The 17,520-nt window shown below is 56.0% G+C and overlaps 5 protein-coding genes across 5 annotated transcripts; 3 read left to right on the top strand and 2 right to left on the bottom strand.

The window, feature by feature from the left end:
- Positions 1 to 10: 10 nt before the first annotated feature.
- BAUCODRAFT_139608 (uncharacterized protein) lies at positions 11 to 1,120 on the bottom strand (the record flags this gene model as incomplete). Its single annotated transcript, XM_007678527.1, has 2 exons — positions 874 to 1,120; positions 11 to 820 (listed from the first exon to the last, which is right to left on the bottom strand). The coding sequence occupies exons 1-2, from the start codon at positions 940 to 942 to the stop codon at positions 11 to 13; spliced, it is 879 nt and encodes a 292-aa protein (XP_007676717.1). The 5' UTR covers positions 943 to 1,120.
- Positions 1,121 to 1,515: 395 nt separating this feature from the next.
- BAUCODRAFT_576718 (uncharacterized protein) lies at positions 1,516 to 3,515 on the top strand (the record flags this gene model as incomplete). Its single annotated transcript, XM_007678526.1, has 8 exons — positions 1,516 to 1,900; positions 1,948 to 2,052; positions 2,104 to 2,343; positions 2,413 to 2,559; positions 2,615 to 2,726; positions 2,776 to 2,905; positions 2,958 to 3,179; positions 3,235 to 3,515. The coding sequence occupies 8 exons, from the start codon at positions 1,516 to 1,518 to the stop codon at positions 3,457 to 3,459; spliced, it is 1,566 nt and encodes a 521-aa protein (XP_007676716.1). The 3' UTR covers positions 3,460 to 3,515.
- A 445-nt stretch (positions 3,516 to 3,960) lies between these two features.
- BAUCODRAFT_108848 (glycosyltransferase family 2 protein) lies at positions 3,961 to 10,204 on the bottom strand (the record flags this gene model as incomplete). The annotated part of the gene is made up of 4 exons (XM_007678525.1): positions 6,076 to 10,204; positions 5,837 to 6,000; positions 5,571 to 5,768; positions 3,961 to 5,509 (listed from the first exon to the last, which is right to left on the bottom strand). Exons 1-4 carry the CDS (start codon positions 9,724 to 9,726, stop codon positions 3,961 to 3,963), a joined length of 5,562 nt encoding a protein of 1,853 aa, XP_007676715.1. The 5' UTR covers positions 9,727 to 10,204.
- Positions 10,205 to 10,328: 124 nt separating this feature from the next.
- On the top strand, positions 10,329 to 11,018 carry BAUCODRAFT_34258 (uncharacterized protein). Its single transcript, XM_007678005.1, has one exon. It carries the CDS (start codon positions 10,340 to 10,342, stop codon positions 10,688 to 10,690), a length of 351 nt encoding a protein of 116 aa, XP_007676195.1. The 5' UTR covers positions 10,329 to 10,339; the 3' UTR covers positions 10,691 to 11,018.
- A 527-nt stretch (positions 11,019 to 11,545) lies between these two features.
- On the top strand, positions 11,546 to 16,959 carry BAUCODRAFT_70429 (glycosyltransferase family 2 protein; the record flags this gene model as incomplete). The annotated part of the gene is made up of 2 exons (XM_007678124.1): positions 11,546 to 15,507; positions 15,597 to 16,959. The coding sequence occupies 2 exons, from the start codon at positions 11,546 to 11,548 to the stop codon at positions 16,957 to 16,959; spliced, it is 5,325 nt and encodes a 1,774-aa protein (XP_007676314.1).
- Between the last annotated feature and the right edge of the window lie 561 nt (positions 16,960 to 17,520).

Below are 17,520 nucleotides of genomic sequence, written 5' to 3'. Positions count from 1 at the left end.
CGCCTTTCACCTAGGCATGAGCTAACAACCACCCGCCATCGATCACAAGCGTGCTGCCAGTGATATAGCTATTGACCGCAAAGTTGAGTACCGCCTGCGCGTAGTCTCTAGAACTGCCAGCTTTGCCAAAGGGGATACCCCATTTCGTGCGGAAGTGCTCCTTGGCCTGGCCTGCCTCGACGCCAATAGGCGTCATCTCGCTTGGGAAATACCCAGGCGCGAGCGTGTTAACCCGAACCTCCAGATCTGGCCGCTTGAGATCTACGGCAAGCTGCTCGGTCAGCGAGATGCATGCTGCCTTGGAAGCATTGTAGCTGAACTGGCCGTTCTGAGATTCTTTCGTTATACCGCTGATGGAGCTGATGTTCAATATGCTGCCAGCCTCTGGGTAGCCATGATCCCGTGCAGCACACAGCAGCGGCAGGAAGGCCACAGAGGTGAAGTAGTAGCTCGCGACGTTGACCTTGTAGATCGAAATCCAGTCATCGAAGGTTTGATTGTTCAGCATTGCGTCAGCGACCTCCTGAACGCTGCCAGTGGGTTGCCCGGCCTTGCCATAATTGACGCTGGTGACTCCCGCGTTGTTGACGAGGAAGTTGATCCATTTCTCCTTCTCGGAGACGTGCTTGACAGCGGACACAATACTGTCTTTGTCCGTGACATCCATTTGGAGAGCTATGATTGAGCCGCCTGACTTGGAGTCTTGCATTTCGGCATCTTTGAGCTTCTCTAATCGTCGTCCGGTTACGTAGACTTTGACACCATTTGCTGCAAGTGATTGTGCGGTGATCAGGCCAAGTCCAGTACCTCCACCAGTCCGCTCAACGTCAGTATATTTCCATGCATGATCGTAGGTTTGACCACATAACCTACTACGACTGCCACCCAGCCTTTCACGTCGAACAAGGTCTCTACGCTTAGCGAGGTCGGATCGTTTGCCATGATGTTGGCGATTGCACAGACTACTTCGAACAAGACTTGTTCGAATGTAAGAGCAGACCTACACGATATCACTTTGGCGGCATGGGCGCTGTCACCCTCGCCGAAGATGTGCCTGCACGGTGACCCACCGGGCTAGTTCATCCGGTGTGTGGCAGCAAGATGTGCTGCAATAGAACCACATGCGGGATGTGGAGGAACAAAGAGGTGGATGGTTCCGAGCACGCCCCGGCAGAGCTCGTCCTGTCCCATTTCGCCAAGCAACACACACTTCCGTGTACTTTCTTTCAGCATTGCAACGATCGATGAGTCTTTTCTGTACTCTAGGCTCCTGCTCAGACGTTCCACTGGTATCGTAACGGCTAGCAAATGCTATAGTATAGGTTTCCTAGCCCAACCTTGATACCTGTAGTATCCCGCAGGTATGCCGAGGTTGATATCTCCGCGTTGTCGAGCACAACAGCATCTTACCGCAAGTGAGCTTCCTGATATTCATTGCGATCTTGGACTTCGAACATTGGTTGTGTCTATGAAGCTCTGTGATTCTTCACGCCTCCTGAGCTCGGTTCAATCACAATGACCAGGTTGCGGCAAACGCCGATCATTGTTGGTGTTGGCGATGTCGTGAACCGCTCTCGGAAGATCGAAGATGCTGTCGAGCCTCTAGAGCTCATGCTACAAGCAATCAACAATGCATTGCAAGACACCGCTTTAGACAACGCAGCAGCTGCAGCGGTTCAATCTAGTATTGATAGCATCGACATTGTGAGAAGCTGGACTTGGCCCTACCGTGACCTTCCAGGCTTAGTAGCAGACCGCCTGCATGTCAAGCCTCGACGAAAGCACTACAGCGAGCATGGTGGCAATCAGCCAGGCTTTTTGTTCGATGAGGCAGCCAGACGGATCTCAAAGGGAGAGGGCAGGGTTGCCGTACTGACGGGCGGAGAAGCGTTGGCATCGTGTAGGCATTAACTCCTCGTGGGAGTTTGTCTAATCTGACTACTGCAGTGACCGCATGTGCTTCAGCCAAGCGTCTTCCACCTCCGCATTGGACGCCTGTTGATGAAGAAGTCAACAGCGTCTTCTCGCCTACCACTCGCGAGCTCAAAGCCAGTGCGTTACCAAGCTCGTGGACTCCGGCAAAGAGCGATTCTAACGGCATAGACCTTGGAGCTAAGCATGGCATTGGCAACCCAATACAGGTATATCCTCTCTACGAGAACGGGTTTCGCGCATATCGACGGCAAAGCATCGAAGACAATAACGTCGAGTCTGCCAGGTTGTACAGCCAGTTTGCCACAGTTGCCGACGGCAATCGTTTTGCATGGTCCTACGGTACTCCTGTGACAAATGAGGATGGCATTGGAGCAGTCTCGGGCAAGAACCGAATGATTTGTTTCCCTTGTACGTACAGAAAAACCTCAGCGTTCGCGTTCATGTGGTTAGGTTGGCTCGACTGATGTCAACATGTAGACCCGCTACTCATGAACGCGTTTAACACGGTCAACCTAGCCGCGGCATGTATTGTGACCTCGACAGACTATGCTAGAGAGTTGGGCATACCCGAATCAAAGTGGATTTACGCCCTTGGTGGAGCAGGCACAAGAGACAACGACGAGTGTAGATGCGTCCGAATACACTCTGATCACAAGGCATACAAGCTGACCGTGATCAGTCTGGAAGCGGCCAGCTTACTGGTGGAGTCCTGCAATCTCCCGCTCGCTTGATGCGGGCATCGAAGCGTCGGCGCTGCAGAAGGAAGACATTGATCTGTTCGACTTCTACTCGTGTGTACAATCTACGTTAGCGGAGCTTGCCGTTATTGACAAATGACAGCTGCTTCCCAATCGTGCCAAAGCTGGCATGTGAGCATCTCGGCTTGCCGATAGTCAATTCACCTAAACCTATCACGTTGCTGGGAGGACTCACGTCTTTCGGAGGTGCAGGAAACAACTACTCTATGCATGTAAGTACTGGGTCTGAACGCGTTGTACCTGCGCTGGCTGAGACACTACTAGGCTATTACGGAGATGACACGCCAACTCAGAAGTGGAAAAGGCAAGACCGGTCTTGTTTTAGCGAATGGTGGCGTAGCAACCTACCAGCATGTCGTATGCTTATCGAGGAGTCCGCGCCGAGACGGTTTGCCATACCCGGAGAACAATCCACTGCCCGCGGCGATTACGGACGTTCAGGTACCAGAGGTGGACGAGCAAGCGGAGGGTGATGCTACGGTCGAGGTAAGGTCCTGCAAGGCCACCTGCTGTACTCCAGAGTAAATTAACATGCGAATAGACGTATACGGTTGAATTCGCAAGAGACGGCCAGCCCGCACAAGGGTTCGTTGTTGGCAGACTGAAGAAGACGGGCCACCGTTTTGTTGCAAACCACGCCGACGATCAGACGCTTCACGAATTATGCAGCCGCCAGAGCGAGCCGATTGGCAGAAGTGGCAGAGTAAGCCGTGGTGCAGACGGAAGGAATGTCTTTACGTTTGCGGCCACTATGGCGCGGCTGTAGCACAGTTCGCGATAAACTTCAATGCTGTGAGTCTTCACAATCTCGATGTGACCGCCATTGCCATCACCTAGATGTATTGGGGTGTCGCCATCTTCCCTCTTCCCCTCCCTCCTCAGACGGATGCGAAACCCGCACCCTTAATATCAGCCTCCGTACGTGGAGTCGAGAAGTCTGATGAATCATTCCTTGACGCGAGCCCACACTGCTCTCGCCAACGACGGCGTCTTGCAACCTGGGAGTGACCAGGCAACGGCATGAGTAGACGCTGACAGCCAGTTTCAGAGTAACGTCCAACTGGCGAGGAAGTGGATTGCTCGTCAAGGATGCACATGATATACAGATGTCAATGCAGACTGACCCATGCCCGTTCTTTTGACCAGAGCCGATACATGAGACCCGCCCACACGCTTTCCCCGGTGTAGACGGCATCCAACGCCACCTATCAACACCACAGCAATGCACCGGAGACGCCACCGTCGTTACCCATCCAGACATTTTCCCTTACAACTGCCCGCTCAAAATCGCCTCAGTCGCGCTCCCAATGTACTGCCTCCGATTGTCAAGCGGCACACCGAACCGCCTCTCCAACTCGGCCTTGATACTCTTCTTCGTCACGCTCATAAGATCTGCCGTCCGCAGGATCTCGCGGATCTCTGCCAACAGCGCATCATCCGATGGCTGGTCCGACATCATCTCCATATCTGAGCCGGAATAGTTCCTCGACAGCAATCCGGTCTCCGAAGGTGCAAGCGACATCCGCGAGCCGTTGTGCTGCATGGGATGCAAGAACGGCGACGCGGGCACGCCCAGCTGGCTCATCGGTCGCGAAGGTGGGTAACCGCCCACATTGTAGTCGGAGGCGGCAGGGTGCCAGCTTTTAGTTGCGTAACTGATCCCGCTGATCTCGCTGCGGGCGTCATCCTTCATGGTCTGCGCCTCCCACAACTCAGCCTGGTACTCCTCCCACCGCTTGCGTGGGATGGTCGACGGGTCGAATTTGCCCTCGTCGCTGACAATGATCTGCTTGCCCTTCTCTCCGGTCACCATACGCGTGTTGCCCCAGCTAAAGTCGTCCATGTGCCAGAACGCGTACAGCGGGAGTCCGAACGAGAACACAGGCGTAGCGAGCATGTATATCAGCATCCAACCGATCATCTCCCACTTCCGTCTCAGAATGAAAATGATCGCTTGCAATCCGTAGATCGCTCCAAGGAGAATAAAGGCCGTGATGGGAATACTGCTGGGGTTCTGCACCACCTCTACGATGAGGTAGGCGATGTATCCGACAATGACCGGTTGTACAATCGTGCTCAGCAAGTCCAGGAACACAACGAAGCGCATACTGAAGCAGCAGAAGCCACACAACTGCTGGAGCGGGATGAGCTCGATGAGGTTGTGCACGGTACTGTTGATCCAGCGTCGACGCTGCGACATGAACACCGTCCAGCTATCCGGTGCGATCGTCCAAGCGTGGGCGCGCATGATATACTTCGTCTTGTACTTGGGATGATACTTTAGCAGCAGCGTTGTCAGGTACCGATCCTCACCCAGGTGCAAAAGGTTCTTCATATGCAGCGTATCGACACGGATCTCGGCATAATCGACCACGATCTCGCGGCTCACGAACAGTGGTTTACCGGTCTCGGCGGCGCGGATGCGGTACATGCTGTAGCAACCCGGCAAGCAAGTGACGGATCCAAATAGCGATTCGAAGGCCTTGGTGAGGTTGTGCGAGATGTAGTATTCGTAGACCTGCATCATAGTGATCATCGAGGCTTTGGCGTTGGAAAGGGCCGTCTCGCCACACACGCCGATGAGCTTGGTGTCGTGCAGGAAAGCGGAGACGAAGCGCGTGGCGGAGTCGGGGGCGACGACGGTGTCGGCGTCGATTTGCAGCAGGAACTCGTAGAAGGTGGGATTGACACCAATCACGTTCCGGATTTGGTGGTGGAGCTCGAGTTCGAGGGGCGTCATGGGCAGGTTGTAGTGGATGCGGTTGAGGAAGCGCATTAGGATCATCTGCGAGTCACGCTTGCCTCGATTGCCAGGTCTAGCAATGCAGTGTCAGTCATACAAACTCTGCGCATATGTTCACACGGATCCGCACTTACTTGGACACCTCAGACGGTCGCCCGACCTTGACGACAACAATGAAAGGCACAATGTGGCCCTGCACCTCGTACAAGCCCGAGTAAACCTTGCCCATGTTGTGCTGCTTCATGCCTTCACCCAGCGACTCGAAGCTCAGCGGCTCCGGGTCGACGGTATCCGGCACGCCGAGAATGTCAAGGACGATGCGAGGAGTTGGTCTGCCAAAAAGCGTACAGTCAGCACCCCCGAAAGCCGTCAACCAGCATGCAAACGTCTGTGTACTTACCGATCGTTGCCCTGCCCGATGATCATACCATCACAGATGATGAAAAGCAGTTTGCGTTTGTCATCATACCGCATCCTCGCCGCCGAATCGATAGCTCGCCGCAGCGAGTCCTCGTCTTCGGTATAAGCCGGCACAGTGGCGATGATGAACTTGTCGAGGTTTTCCTTTCGCACCACCAAAGTCAGCACAACTCACTACAGCTTCCCCACCACCATTTTGTAGGAGGGTCTAGAACTCACCGGCATATTCTTCTTCCCAAACTGCAACGCCGCCAAGAACTTGAACCCAATAACACTGACCAACAGCAAGCTGATGGCCAGCAGGATGTATTTTGCGAACAGACATTGCGCGCTGTTCCGCGTATCCAGATCGCCGACATAAAACAGCCGGTCGAGACAAGTCTGCATGCGCGCCCGCAGTGCCGGATCCAGGTTCAGCGCCTCCCAGCGCTGCGTCACATCCTGTCCGGCACTCTGCTGAAACAAGGCCACGACGTTGGGATCCATAAAGTTCGTGCTCGGCGGCGTGTAGTCGGACGGTCGGGTCCAACCAGGCGGATACTGCAATTGCCTGCCTCCCGTCACGTAGTCGGTGAAGTCATAGACGCGCTTGTTCAGGTATGCGATGCTCTGGCTCTTAGAAGCAAGTGTCTTGAGGTACTGGGCCGAAAATCCCACGTTGCCCTTCCAGTACGTCCCGCCGAGGAATATCATTTGCTCCTCGAGCCAGTCCGGACGCGAATCATTCGTGGCCCAGCGGAAATCGTGGTACTGCGCGTTATTGTCCGTCGTACTAATGATATTGCTCGAGCCGGTGAAATTGTAGCTGCGGTAGTTCAGCTGCACGGCCGGGTCGACTGTCCCGTCGACACCCTGACACATGGCGCTGACTTGCACGGGAAAGAGGTTGGTAGCGTCGGTGCCGGCGTACTTCTTCAGCGCGCTCTGCGGGACTATGTTCGGATAGTGCACTGGGATGAAGGCGTCCAAGTCGATGACCTGTCCTCGAATCGCCATGTAGCTCCTCGCGCCGTCCTTGCCGTCGAATGAGCTCAACTCCTCAGAGGAGTAAACATGCTGCGTCGGACAGATGAGCCGTGGGAAGCCGACCATGAAGAAGACCACAAAGCCGCAACTCAACCAGATGATCAGATTGATGGCCAGCTTTTCCCTCCATGCAGTCCTGACATCCTTCCTCTGAATCCGTCCCACAATTCGGATAGCGAAATCCGGGACGAACCACGTCAAAGCGTAGACGATAACAAGCCATCTCTTCCGACTGCCGGACATGGGATGACTGTCGACTTCCGCCATCTTGACCTCATTGCCCTTTTCAGCCATCTGCTCGCGGGTCTCCAGATTGCGGAACATATCTCCATCCCGATACGCACTCGCGCCCGCCTCGCTCCTAGCGTCCATCTCGCGGCTGCCAAAGTACCCACTCGCCTGCTTATCATCATGGTACTGTCCTGGAGTATTAGGCAGAAGAGCAACCTTACTCTCCCCAAACCCACCCTTCGGGCCCGGAGTAAGCGAGCCAGACTCATTGTACTCAGCACTGTACACCGGCGCAGGCATGTCGCCCAATTCCGGCACATGAGCAACCTGCCTCCAACACCTCTCACTCAGAAACACCCCCGTCGCCCCAACCCTCGCCTCATTAGCCGGCCAACTCTTCTCCTCGAAGATCATCTCCGCCTTCTCTTTCTCGCTGCCGACGACACTCACCTCGCCCTCCGCCGTGCCGAGGAATTCGCCAAACGGCATAAAGAGGCTGAAATCCGCATTCCGAAGCCGCTGCGAGATCTCCGCGAGTCCGAACGTCTGGATCTGCGTGCGCACGCACTTGCTGTCGAATTGGTTCGCGATGCGGCGATCGTTGGGCTTGAGACAGAACACGAAGTACGGGTTCGTATTCGGCGCGGTTAAAGAGCGGTTGATAGCGTCCAGACTGCTCAGGAACTGCGCCGCGGCGCCTTGCTGCTCTTCCTTCCCCCTGTTCATCGTCCTCGAAAAACTGCGCGTCCCGGCATCATCTTCCCCACTATCCTTCTCGTCCACTTCCCTCCTCGCCTGCAGTCTGGCTTGTCGCTCCGCCTTCCGGCGCGCCATACTCGGCATCCGGCTCGGCTTACTCGCCACACTCGCCTGGGTAACGGCAGTGCGGTCCTTGGGATGCGTAGTCTTAACCAACGCCTCCTGTCCGAACAGCTCCTGCACAAACTCATTCCCACTCGTGCCGAACAAGTTCATCAGATCACCCGAGATCACCTCGCCCGTCGCCTCCACAAGCCCTTCAACGGGATACTCGACCTCTCCCGCGAAATGCCTCACGACAAACCCAGCGCTCAAGTTCTCCGTCTTGAAGTTAGTCCCGGGCAGAACGGTCGTAGCTGCACCAACCTCAATCGCCGGGTTCTTGCCCTCAAACCTCCGTCGAATCGACTCAAGGAACTGCATATCGCTCTTGCCCCTCCTCATCTGATCATCAAGGATACTCAACAACCCATTGCCGGGCTTCAGCAGTCCCTTCACCGCCTCGCTGTTATCAAAGTAGCTCGTAGCCGGGACCTGCACCTCCTCCGACTCCAGCAAATCCGCTTTACGCTCGAAGAAAGACTGCAGACAGAAATGATACAGAGACTCGGTCGCGGCGTTATTGAGAAGCTGGTCCAGCGTACTGCCCGTGGAAGACGCGTTCGCGAAACCGGGAAAGTCGACGATGGAGATGGTATTAGCGACGCTCTCTTCTTCGACCGAAATGCGTTGGTTGATTTGCTCCACGATGTAGGCGACGAGAAGGGAGTACAGCGTTCGCGCCAATTCGTCTGCATTTGCTCGGGCGCCGGCAGGATCGAGCATGACGGTTACGCGTTCGCGGTGCAGCGTCTTTGACCGGAAACCGAGGCTTTGCTCCAAGTCTCTCGCCGGAACACCGCAGAAGGCGGCGACGTGTTGGAGTACCTCCTTGTTCTTCACGACAGTCACTTCCTCGCCACCTTCGTGGCCGTAACCGCCGCTTTCGTCCGGGGCCGGAGTGGTAGATTGCGTGGTCATGAATTCGAGTTGACCGATATGTAGGATCGCCGCCAAGATCTCGCAGATGTGCGCGACCTGCTGTCGCGGGAATTCCAACTTCCTCAAGGCGGTCTTGAAGTGCTGGAAACCCTCCGCATCGTTCACACCTATCTTGAGTTGTGATGGATGGCCGAGATACCGCCATCGTCGCGGGTTCCCACCAACCGTGTCCCTCACCCCGGCATCGAGCCCAAGATGCACCTTCTCATCCGGCGACGTGCCAGCAAGGAGGTAGTAAAGGATGTGAAAGTTCCGCTCCCCAGGCGGTACAGTCGTGACTCTGCTGCGCTCAAGCCGATGATCAAGTAGTTTGCCACCGATGAGGACGGGATGCGTGCTAGCCTCCGTCTGATACTGCAGCTCAAAGAACAAGCCCGCCTTACTAGCCGTGGGCGTCGTGGTGCTCTTGGTCGTCGTCAATGCGTCAAAGACGAAATGCGCGTAATCCAGCCTTTTACTCAAAGGAGTACTGCTGTAATGCAACAACTGTCCCAACAGGCGACTCCGAATCGTACTCTTCCCAGACCCCGTCTCGCCAAGAAACACGACAGCCTGGTTCTCCTGCCGGGCGGAGAGACGCGACCACATGCGCTGGGCGAGTTCCTTCGCGGCTCCCGCGGCCGAGCCTTCTTCGCCGCCATGGGGACCCTTGGAGGGGGAGGTGTAGGTGTTGACGCTGATGTAGGCTTGGGAGCTGAGGGTGGTGATGGGCTGGTTGACGTGGAAGCGGGAGGCGATGTGGGAGGTCAGGCCGGTGTCGGATTGGAGGTGGGTGGGGAGGGCGCAGAGGTTGGGTTGCGTGGTTGCCGACATGACTGCGGTGGTGGTGTCGGGAGGCCACACGGCCTAGTTGAGGATGGACTTCAGCGCGGTGATGGTGAGCCTCGAGGGCTGGTGTTGCGTATGATGGATGTATGGCTGTTGCTCTTGGTACAGGCAGCTCGGTGCCACTCTTGATGAAGCGGTTATAGTAGCAAGGGCCGAGTCTTGCGTGGTGGATTCCGTGCCTTCCGTTTCGTCTCTTCGATTCAATCCCTCCCAGCGAACGTGAGCAGTAGCGAATGACGAGTGAATATACAACGTTGGTGCTTGGCGGGTAAGAAGATGAAACGGTTCAACAGCGTATGTACAATTTACACAACCCAAAGAACAGAAACAGAGGCTTCGAGGTGGAAACACGAGAGGCAGACGAAAACAGTGGCACCTCTCGCTCACACACGCACCAGCGCCTCCGCATGATGATTCGCCGCCCATCGCCAGGAGACGCAAACGGTCGACGGGGACAGGGATCTTGACGCAGGCGAAAGAGAAAAGAAGGCTAGCCCATTCAAGCTCATGGTTCTTCAGCCAACACCCGTATTTTCTTACATACGCCCGCTTCACATCTCACACATCATCCCCACTTGAACCAACACGATTCTCCTACATGGCCCGTATGGTCGGTATCGTAAAAGACATCTCCGTTGCTTGTCTCCCAGCATCAACAACATCTCATGGCGCGGTGGATGGAATTGTTTTGCTGCTGCGCCATCGTCCCAAACAAGCGTTTGCGCGCCCTTCTAGCTTCCGGCCTATATCTGGGGATCCCGCTGGTGCATGCGGCGATCAATCCCATAATAATTCTGTGGCGAAGGGTAAACGCTCCACGAACCCGTTCACGGCCTGGGACGGACTCGAGCACGACACTGCTGCTTCCAGAAGGGGGGAGTGGCGTGCCGCATTGTATGCTGTTCACGAGGACTACAGACAGCAACCTCGCCAGCAAATGTTACGCTGAGGAGAGATGACATGGGAAAAGTGGAGCGAGAGAACCGTGAAGCTACTGTTTGTTGTGAGCCGACGCGTAATGGATGAGCTGACTACATGAAGCGTATGCAGGTCACATGTTGAGCTTCTTGCCGTGCTTCCCTAGCTACGATTGAATGGTGGGTTGTTACGTGCATGATGTGAGGCGAGAAGCCACAAAGGTACATGTAGAGTTTACTGTAAGAGCGAGCTCGAAATAGCCCGTCGCCTAGATCTGCATTGCGGAATACGATGTAAGGCGGGTACATGTACGTACACAGCTAATGTATCTACTGTGGCGAACTGAAGAGCCAGGGTAAAGCAAAGCGAGATCCGATCAGGCACCGAGCGTGCTGTATTGTATTCCATGAGTACAGACGCTTGGTAGACGCGGACAATGATGTGTGAATCAATGAAAGCAGTCTTGTTGTGACCAAGTCGCGTATGTATGGGCATTCGAGTTGCGTACTCTCCGCACCATCACCCCTAGAGACGCCACTCAGCAAGCTTTCTTTGCCGTTTTAGCGTCCACGTTCTAACCATTCACGGAGCGGCGTCTTCTTCGACGTTGTTTGTCTCGCTACAGTCCAGTCCACTCTCACTGCCGTGCGCCAGCATCAGCCTTCTCCTTCTCACATCCTGTACCGCACATTTCAGCCTTGCGAGGTCTTCACAATCGTTCACGACTTCACATCACTCGCTTCAACCAATAAATATAGCAGGCACGAAGCGAGTGCCACAGAAGGCTTGTCGGTATACAGAGCGTAGCGTATATCTCTGGACGAGACGCACCACTACTGGCCGGCACCCATTGACGCGCCCCTCGCGGGCCTAATACATTTCCAACATGGCACACCGCATGTCACACTACTCGGGGGTATCGAACAATCAGAGCAGGACGAACACGATGCAGCACAACATCTCCCAGCAAATGTCCACCTCCTCATGCCTCAACGCCTGCCACAGCGCATACACCGCCTCTCACGCACACCCGCTGGAGTCAAGTACGAGTCTCGTGGTCAACACATGGGTCACCGGCTCCTCCACCGGCCCAGATGGACGGTATGGCGGCACAGTGGATGGCGAGTTGGCGCGGAGGGCGTGGGAGCACGCACGACGGAGGGCAGAAGATGGGGCGGTGGTGCTTGGCTCAATGCATCACTCTACGCCATCTTTGCTGGCACCCTTCGTCTCCGCCCTCCCGCTCAGCGTACCCGGGGCCTTTTACACAGCACTCAACGCGCTGCGACCGTTTCTACACACAGTAACCCCCTTCAACCCCTCACTACCGCGCTACAGCAGTCTCTCAGCCGTCCTCACCTTCTCCCTCGCCGGCGACATCACAGCCGCATCGCTCGGTCTCAGCACCTCCGGCATCGACACTAAGAATGGTCTGCTCAACGTCCCGGCCGAACCCGGCTACCGCGCCTTCGACGTCTTCTACTACCTCCTCACATCTCCTTCGCAGCAGGAGCGCGAGTATCTCGGCCTCAAGCACCCCTCTAAATACGCACTGCTGCGCAAGAGCGAGACGTACACTCCGCCCTCATTCTTACCCACCGCAGACGATGCCGCAGCCGCAGAAGACTTTCGCGAGTCGCTCAAGCAGATTGGCGTCAAGGGCAAGAACTTGAAGTACCTGCTCTCCGTCGTTGCGGCTATACTGCGTCTGGGCGACGCCATCGGCTTCTTAGTCGATCAAGAAGAGCTCGAATCAACATGTGAGGACGTTGGCGGCCTGCTAGACGTAGATCCGGAAGTCCTCCTCAAGAAGTGTGTAACGGAAGAGCGCGAGGTGCTGATCGCCGGCCTCTATGAAGCCCTTGTCGACTGGGTCATCGCCCGCGCCAACGAAGCCATCCGCTTCGAGCTCCAAAACGGCCGCGCAATCGGCTCCACTCGCAGCGGCGAAAGCGATTCGGGCGTCGCCACACCACCGAGCAGCGACGATGACGGCGACAGCGTAAGCATTACAGTCATTGAAATACCGAGCCAGACTCTCGGCAAAGCCGTGGCGCTCAAGACCGTCTTCGACGACAGCACGGGGATTAACGCGGAGATGCGAGAAGACGGCGTGCCATTCGTTCCCGCCGGATCGTCGGTGATACGAGAGATGAAGGATGCCATCTCCCACACTGAGCCGGATCTGGACATTATGACCGGCTCTCTTGGGCGGGAGCGCGAAAACGAGGTGGAGAGACGGCAAGCCGTCCTCGAGAAAATTGGGCTCGAGGCTGAAGCGGATAGCTTCGTCCGCACCATCCTCTTCCCAGCCTCCGCCACCGCCGGCATAACACTCGGCAAAACCAACCGTTTCAGCCTCCCCCAAGTACTGGAAAGCAGCCGCGTCTGGTTCCACCTATGCCTACACCCTTCTGACGACTCTCCTGCCACCTTCGCATCGCAGCGACAGAATGCCTTCCCCTGGCACGCCGCCAGCGTATCCAGCCAGATCCGCTCCTGGCGCTTACCCGAGTGGGCGAACCACAGGAATAAGCAGCTCGACTTCACCGCCGACTTCGACATCGAGGAGTTTGTGGATCGGTATAGTCGGCTAGGCTGTCAAGGCGGGCGCGAAGGCGTCGAGGCGTGGATCTTGGAGCGCGGGTGGAGCAATGGCGAAGTCATTGTAGGGAGCGAAAGGGTTTGGATCCGAGAGGGCGCGTGGGGGGAAGCGGAAGGGATGCTTGATTTGCTACCCCAGCTTCAACAACAACACAGCGCTGGGATCGAGATGGATCCCTTCGCGGATACACCTGGACTCGAGACGGGATATGGCGTGCAGACTCCCGCGGGGATAGGTGAGGGTTTTTTCGCGCCCAATTACGGAGAGTCTCGGGAGAACCTCCTCGGCCGTGCCCAAACTCCCCTCGCCCCGAGCAGGATGGGTGGCAGAAGTCTGGCTCCTACGATCGCGGGAGCGCAGACGATGCGTAGTGTACATACTACGGGCGGCGATTACGGTTTGGGACGGAAGGGCGACGTGAACCACGATATCGTCGACTATGGCGACGGCGTGGACGATGGCAATCTCGCCGACGGCAAGCACGTCGAAGTGCAGCGGACGACGTGGGGAAGACGAGCCTGGGTCGCTGCGACTTGGGCCGCTACTTGGTGGATCCCGTCCTTCGTGCTGAAATACGTGGGCGGGATGAAGCGGCCGGATGTGAGACTGGCTTGGCGGGAGAAGGTCCTGCTCGTCCTTCTCATCTTCCTTATCAACGCGACCGTCGTGTTCTGGATCGTCGAGTTCGGAAACTTGATATGTCCAAACTGGGACAAAGTCTGGGATCGACAGGAAGTATCGTACCACCAAGGCGACAACGATTTTTGGGTCAGTTACCGCGGAGGCGTGTACGATCTGAGCCATTTCTGGAAACTGCAGCACTCCGACTCCAGCATCGAAGTGACGACCGATCTCATGCAGCCCTTTGCCGGAACGGACGTGAGCGAGTACATCGTCCCGCCCCTCACGATCGCGTGTCCGGGGTTGGTGAACGATACCAGCGTAGTGCTGCAGTCGAACAACACTCTCACCTACCCGCAAGCGACGCACGTAAGTGGGCCGTTACAAGGTGACACCACGACGAAACTCCATGATATCAACTGGTACACCGAGTACTTCCTCCCGCGCATGAAGACGATGTACAAAGGCCCGTTGGTGTACCAGCGGAGCAAAATACATGCCGATGGCCAGGATAACAGTCACATGTGGTTCATCATCAACAAGAAGGTCTACGATCTGACGGATTACTTCTACACCCTCAAGATGCTGAATGGTTATCCCACGTACGCTTTCTTCGGCGAGGACGTGGCGACGCTGGTGCAGAGCAACCCGGGCGCGGATCTGAGTGAGTTGTGGTTCAGCACGCTGAATTACACCATGGCGTACAATGGCCTCAACTGCCTCAACAACGCCTTCTACATCGGCGACGTGGATTTCCGCAAAACGGCCCGGTGTCAGGTGAACAATTACATCCTGCTCGCCTTCACCATCATCCTTTGCTCAACCATCCTCATCAAGTTCTTGGCAGCGTTACAGCTAGGCGGCAAGCGGCGGCCAGCGCAGCAGGATAAGTTTGTCATCTGTCAAGTCCCCGCCTACACGGAGGGAGAGGATTCGCTACGGAAGGGCCTCGACTCGCTGACGGCGTTGGCGTACGACAACAAGCGGAAGCTCATCTGCGTCATCTGCGACGGCATGATCGTCGGAGGAGGCAACGACCGGCCCACACCGAAGATCGTGTTGGATATCCTCGGCGTGGACCCGAAGGTCGATCCGCCCGCGCTACCATTCAAGAGTGTAGGCGTCGGCTCTGAACAACTCAACTACGGCAAGGTGTACTCGGGCCTCTACGAATACGAAGGCAACGTCGTCCCCTACCTCGTCATCGTGAAAGTGGGCAAAGAATCCGAACAAGCAAAGTCCAAACCGGGCAACAGGGGTAAACGCGACAGCCAAATCCTGCTCATGTCCTTCCTCAACCGCGTGCACCACCGCAGCGCCATGAACCCGCTCGAACTGGAGATGTTCCACCAGATCAACAACATTATCGGAGTGGATCCGGAGCTGTACGAGTACCTGTTCATGGTCGACGCTGACACGAAGGTGAAAGAGGATTCGTTGAATCGACTTGTGGCGGCGTGTAGCCATGATGCGAAGATCGCGGGCATCTGTGGCGAGACGAGTTTGGAGAACGAGGAGCGCAGTTGGTGGACGATGATTCAGGTTTATGAGTACTACATTTCGCATCACCTCGCCAAGGCTTTCGAGAGTTTGTTTGGCAGTGTGACTTGTTTGCCTGGATGGTACGTATACCCCCTTCCCATACCGACGAAGGTGGCGGAGAGGGAGAAGACACAGATGGACGTGTGCTAACGTGGTGGTTGGATTATAGTTTCTGCATGTACCGCCTCCGCACCGTGGACAAAGGCCGCCCGCTCATCATCTCCGACAAAGTCATCACCGAGTACGCGGACAACAACATCGACACGCTGCACAAGAAGAACCTGCTCTCGCTCGGCGAGGACCGTTACCTCACCACGCTCATGACCAAGCATTTTCCAGCTATGTCGTACAAATTCGTCCCGGACGCTTACGCCCTCACCGAAGCCCCCGCGGAGTGGTCCGTCTTGCTCTCGCAACGCCGGAGATGGATTAACTCGACTATCCACAATCTGGCTGAGTTGGTCTTTCTCAAGGACCTTTGCGGATTTTGTTGTTTCTCGATGCGATTTGTCGTGTTCATCGATCTCTTCGGAACTATCATCTTACCCGCCACCTGCGCGTACCTGGTCTACTTGATCGTCCGGGTAGCCACGCATACGGGCCAATTCCCGCTCATCTCGATCATCATGATCGCGTGCGTGTACGGCTTGCAGGCGGTCATCTTCATCATCAAGCGGCAGTGGCAGCATATCGGCTGGATGATCATCTACATCCTGGCCTACCCTATCTACAGCTTTGTCCTGCCTGTCTACAGCTTCTGGAAGCAGGATGATTTCAGCTGGGGTAACACGAGGATCGTCATAGGTGAGAAGGGTGATAGGAAGGTGGTGGCGACTGATGATGTGGGCTTTGACCCGCGGAGTGTACCGTTGCAGCGGTGGGACGACTATGCGCTGCAGAATGGGCTGCCCGGGCGGAGAGGCCTAGCGGCGCAGGAGAAGGAGATGATGTATGAGGGTGGTATGGCTGGAGCGGGATATGAGATGGATGACATGCACAGTGTCTACAGCTCCGTCAAGCCGGCCAGCACGATCTTGACCGGCTTTCCGGGGATGGGCGGCCAGCAACATCCGCAATCGCAATCGCAGATGGGCATGTATCGCCCGCCACCGCAGCACCGACAGAGCACGTACAGCCACCTGAGCCGGTACACGGACCACCCGCAACAACCGCAACAGATGATGGATCTGCAGCAGCAGCAACAACAACACCTCATGTCCATGGGCGGCTACCAATCCCCGCCACCCCAACAATACGCACCAAGCGGCATGCGCTCCCCCTACGGCATGGGAGCGCAAAGTCGACCCGTCAGCACCGCGAACCTGACCACGCTGTCCGGATTCCAGACACAAGGGCCGACTAACGAGGCCATCATACAGGCCATTCGCGAGTGTCTGGCCGAAGTGGATATGGACAGCGTGACGAAGAAGCAGGTCAAGGTGTTGGTGGAGCAGAAGCTGCAGTGTCAATTGGTTGGAGAGAAGAGGGCGTTCTTGGATGAGAGGATTGATGTGGAGTTGGCTAATATGTAAACAAGAAAAGTTGCTTTGTTTTTGGGTAAGGTGATGAGGCTGCATGACTGGGCGGGCGGGCGGGGTGGCTGGATGGGATGGCGTTTGCGCGTGGGCGCCTTCGGGTGTGGATGCTGTATTGGGAGGAAGGCGTTGCAGCGCTGTCTACATGTAAGGACGTGCGGAGGGTCCTGATTTGCAGCGCTCTTATATCACAGCGTACAGGGCGGATAATGAAACGATGTTCATCGTTATTCTACGAAATACCCCAAGTATAATATTGCCTGCCTGACTTGACGTTTGTTGACAAAGGGACATGTACTAATCGTTCATCACTATCTTCCCTCCCATGTCGATCCCAGCCCAACATGCGTTGATACTATCGCTCATCAACAGTACTTACTGTTGTTGCCACATGGCAGGTGAGTGGATCGCAGGAGCAGCAAGCCTGCACGACTCTATAGTCCTGATTAAACGGCTACTGATGATATGTATCATAGAACGCAGTACGCGCACACCAAGGCGATTCGCACACGAGACTGTGCGGTGGCCGGATACAGTTGCCGTTTTGCCGCGCCGTGT

This window comes from Baudoinia panamericana (genome assembly GCF_000338955.1).
Source record: "Baudoinia panamericana UAMH 10762 unplaced genomic scaffold BAUCOscaffold_6, whole genome shotgun sequence".
In the NCBI taxonomy this organism is placed as follows: Eukaryota; Fungi; Ascomycota; class Dothideomycetes; order Mycosphaerellales; family Teratosphaeriaceae; genus Baudoinia; species Baudoinia panamericana.
Note: the sequence above shows the minus strand (reverse complement) of the source record. Positions and strands in the feature narration are given on the sequence as shown.

Bases quoted from the DNA above. Each gene is read 5' to 3' on its own strand.
- BAUCODRAFT_34258 (XM_007678005.1), top strand. From the start codon at position 10,340: ATGGCCCGTATGGTCGGTATCGTAAAAGACATCTCCGTTGCTTGTCTC.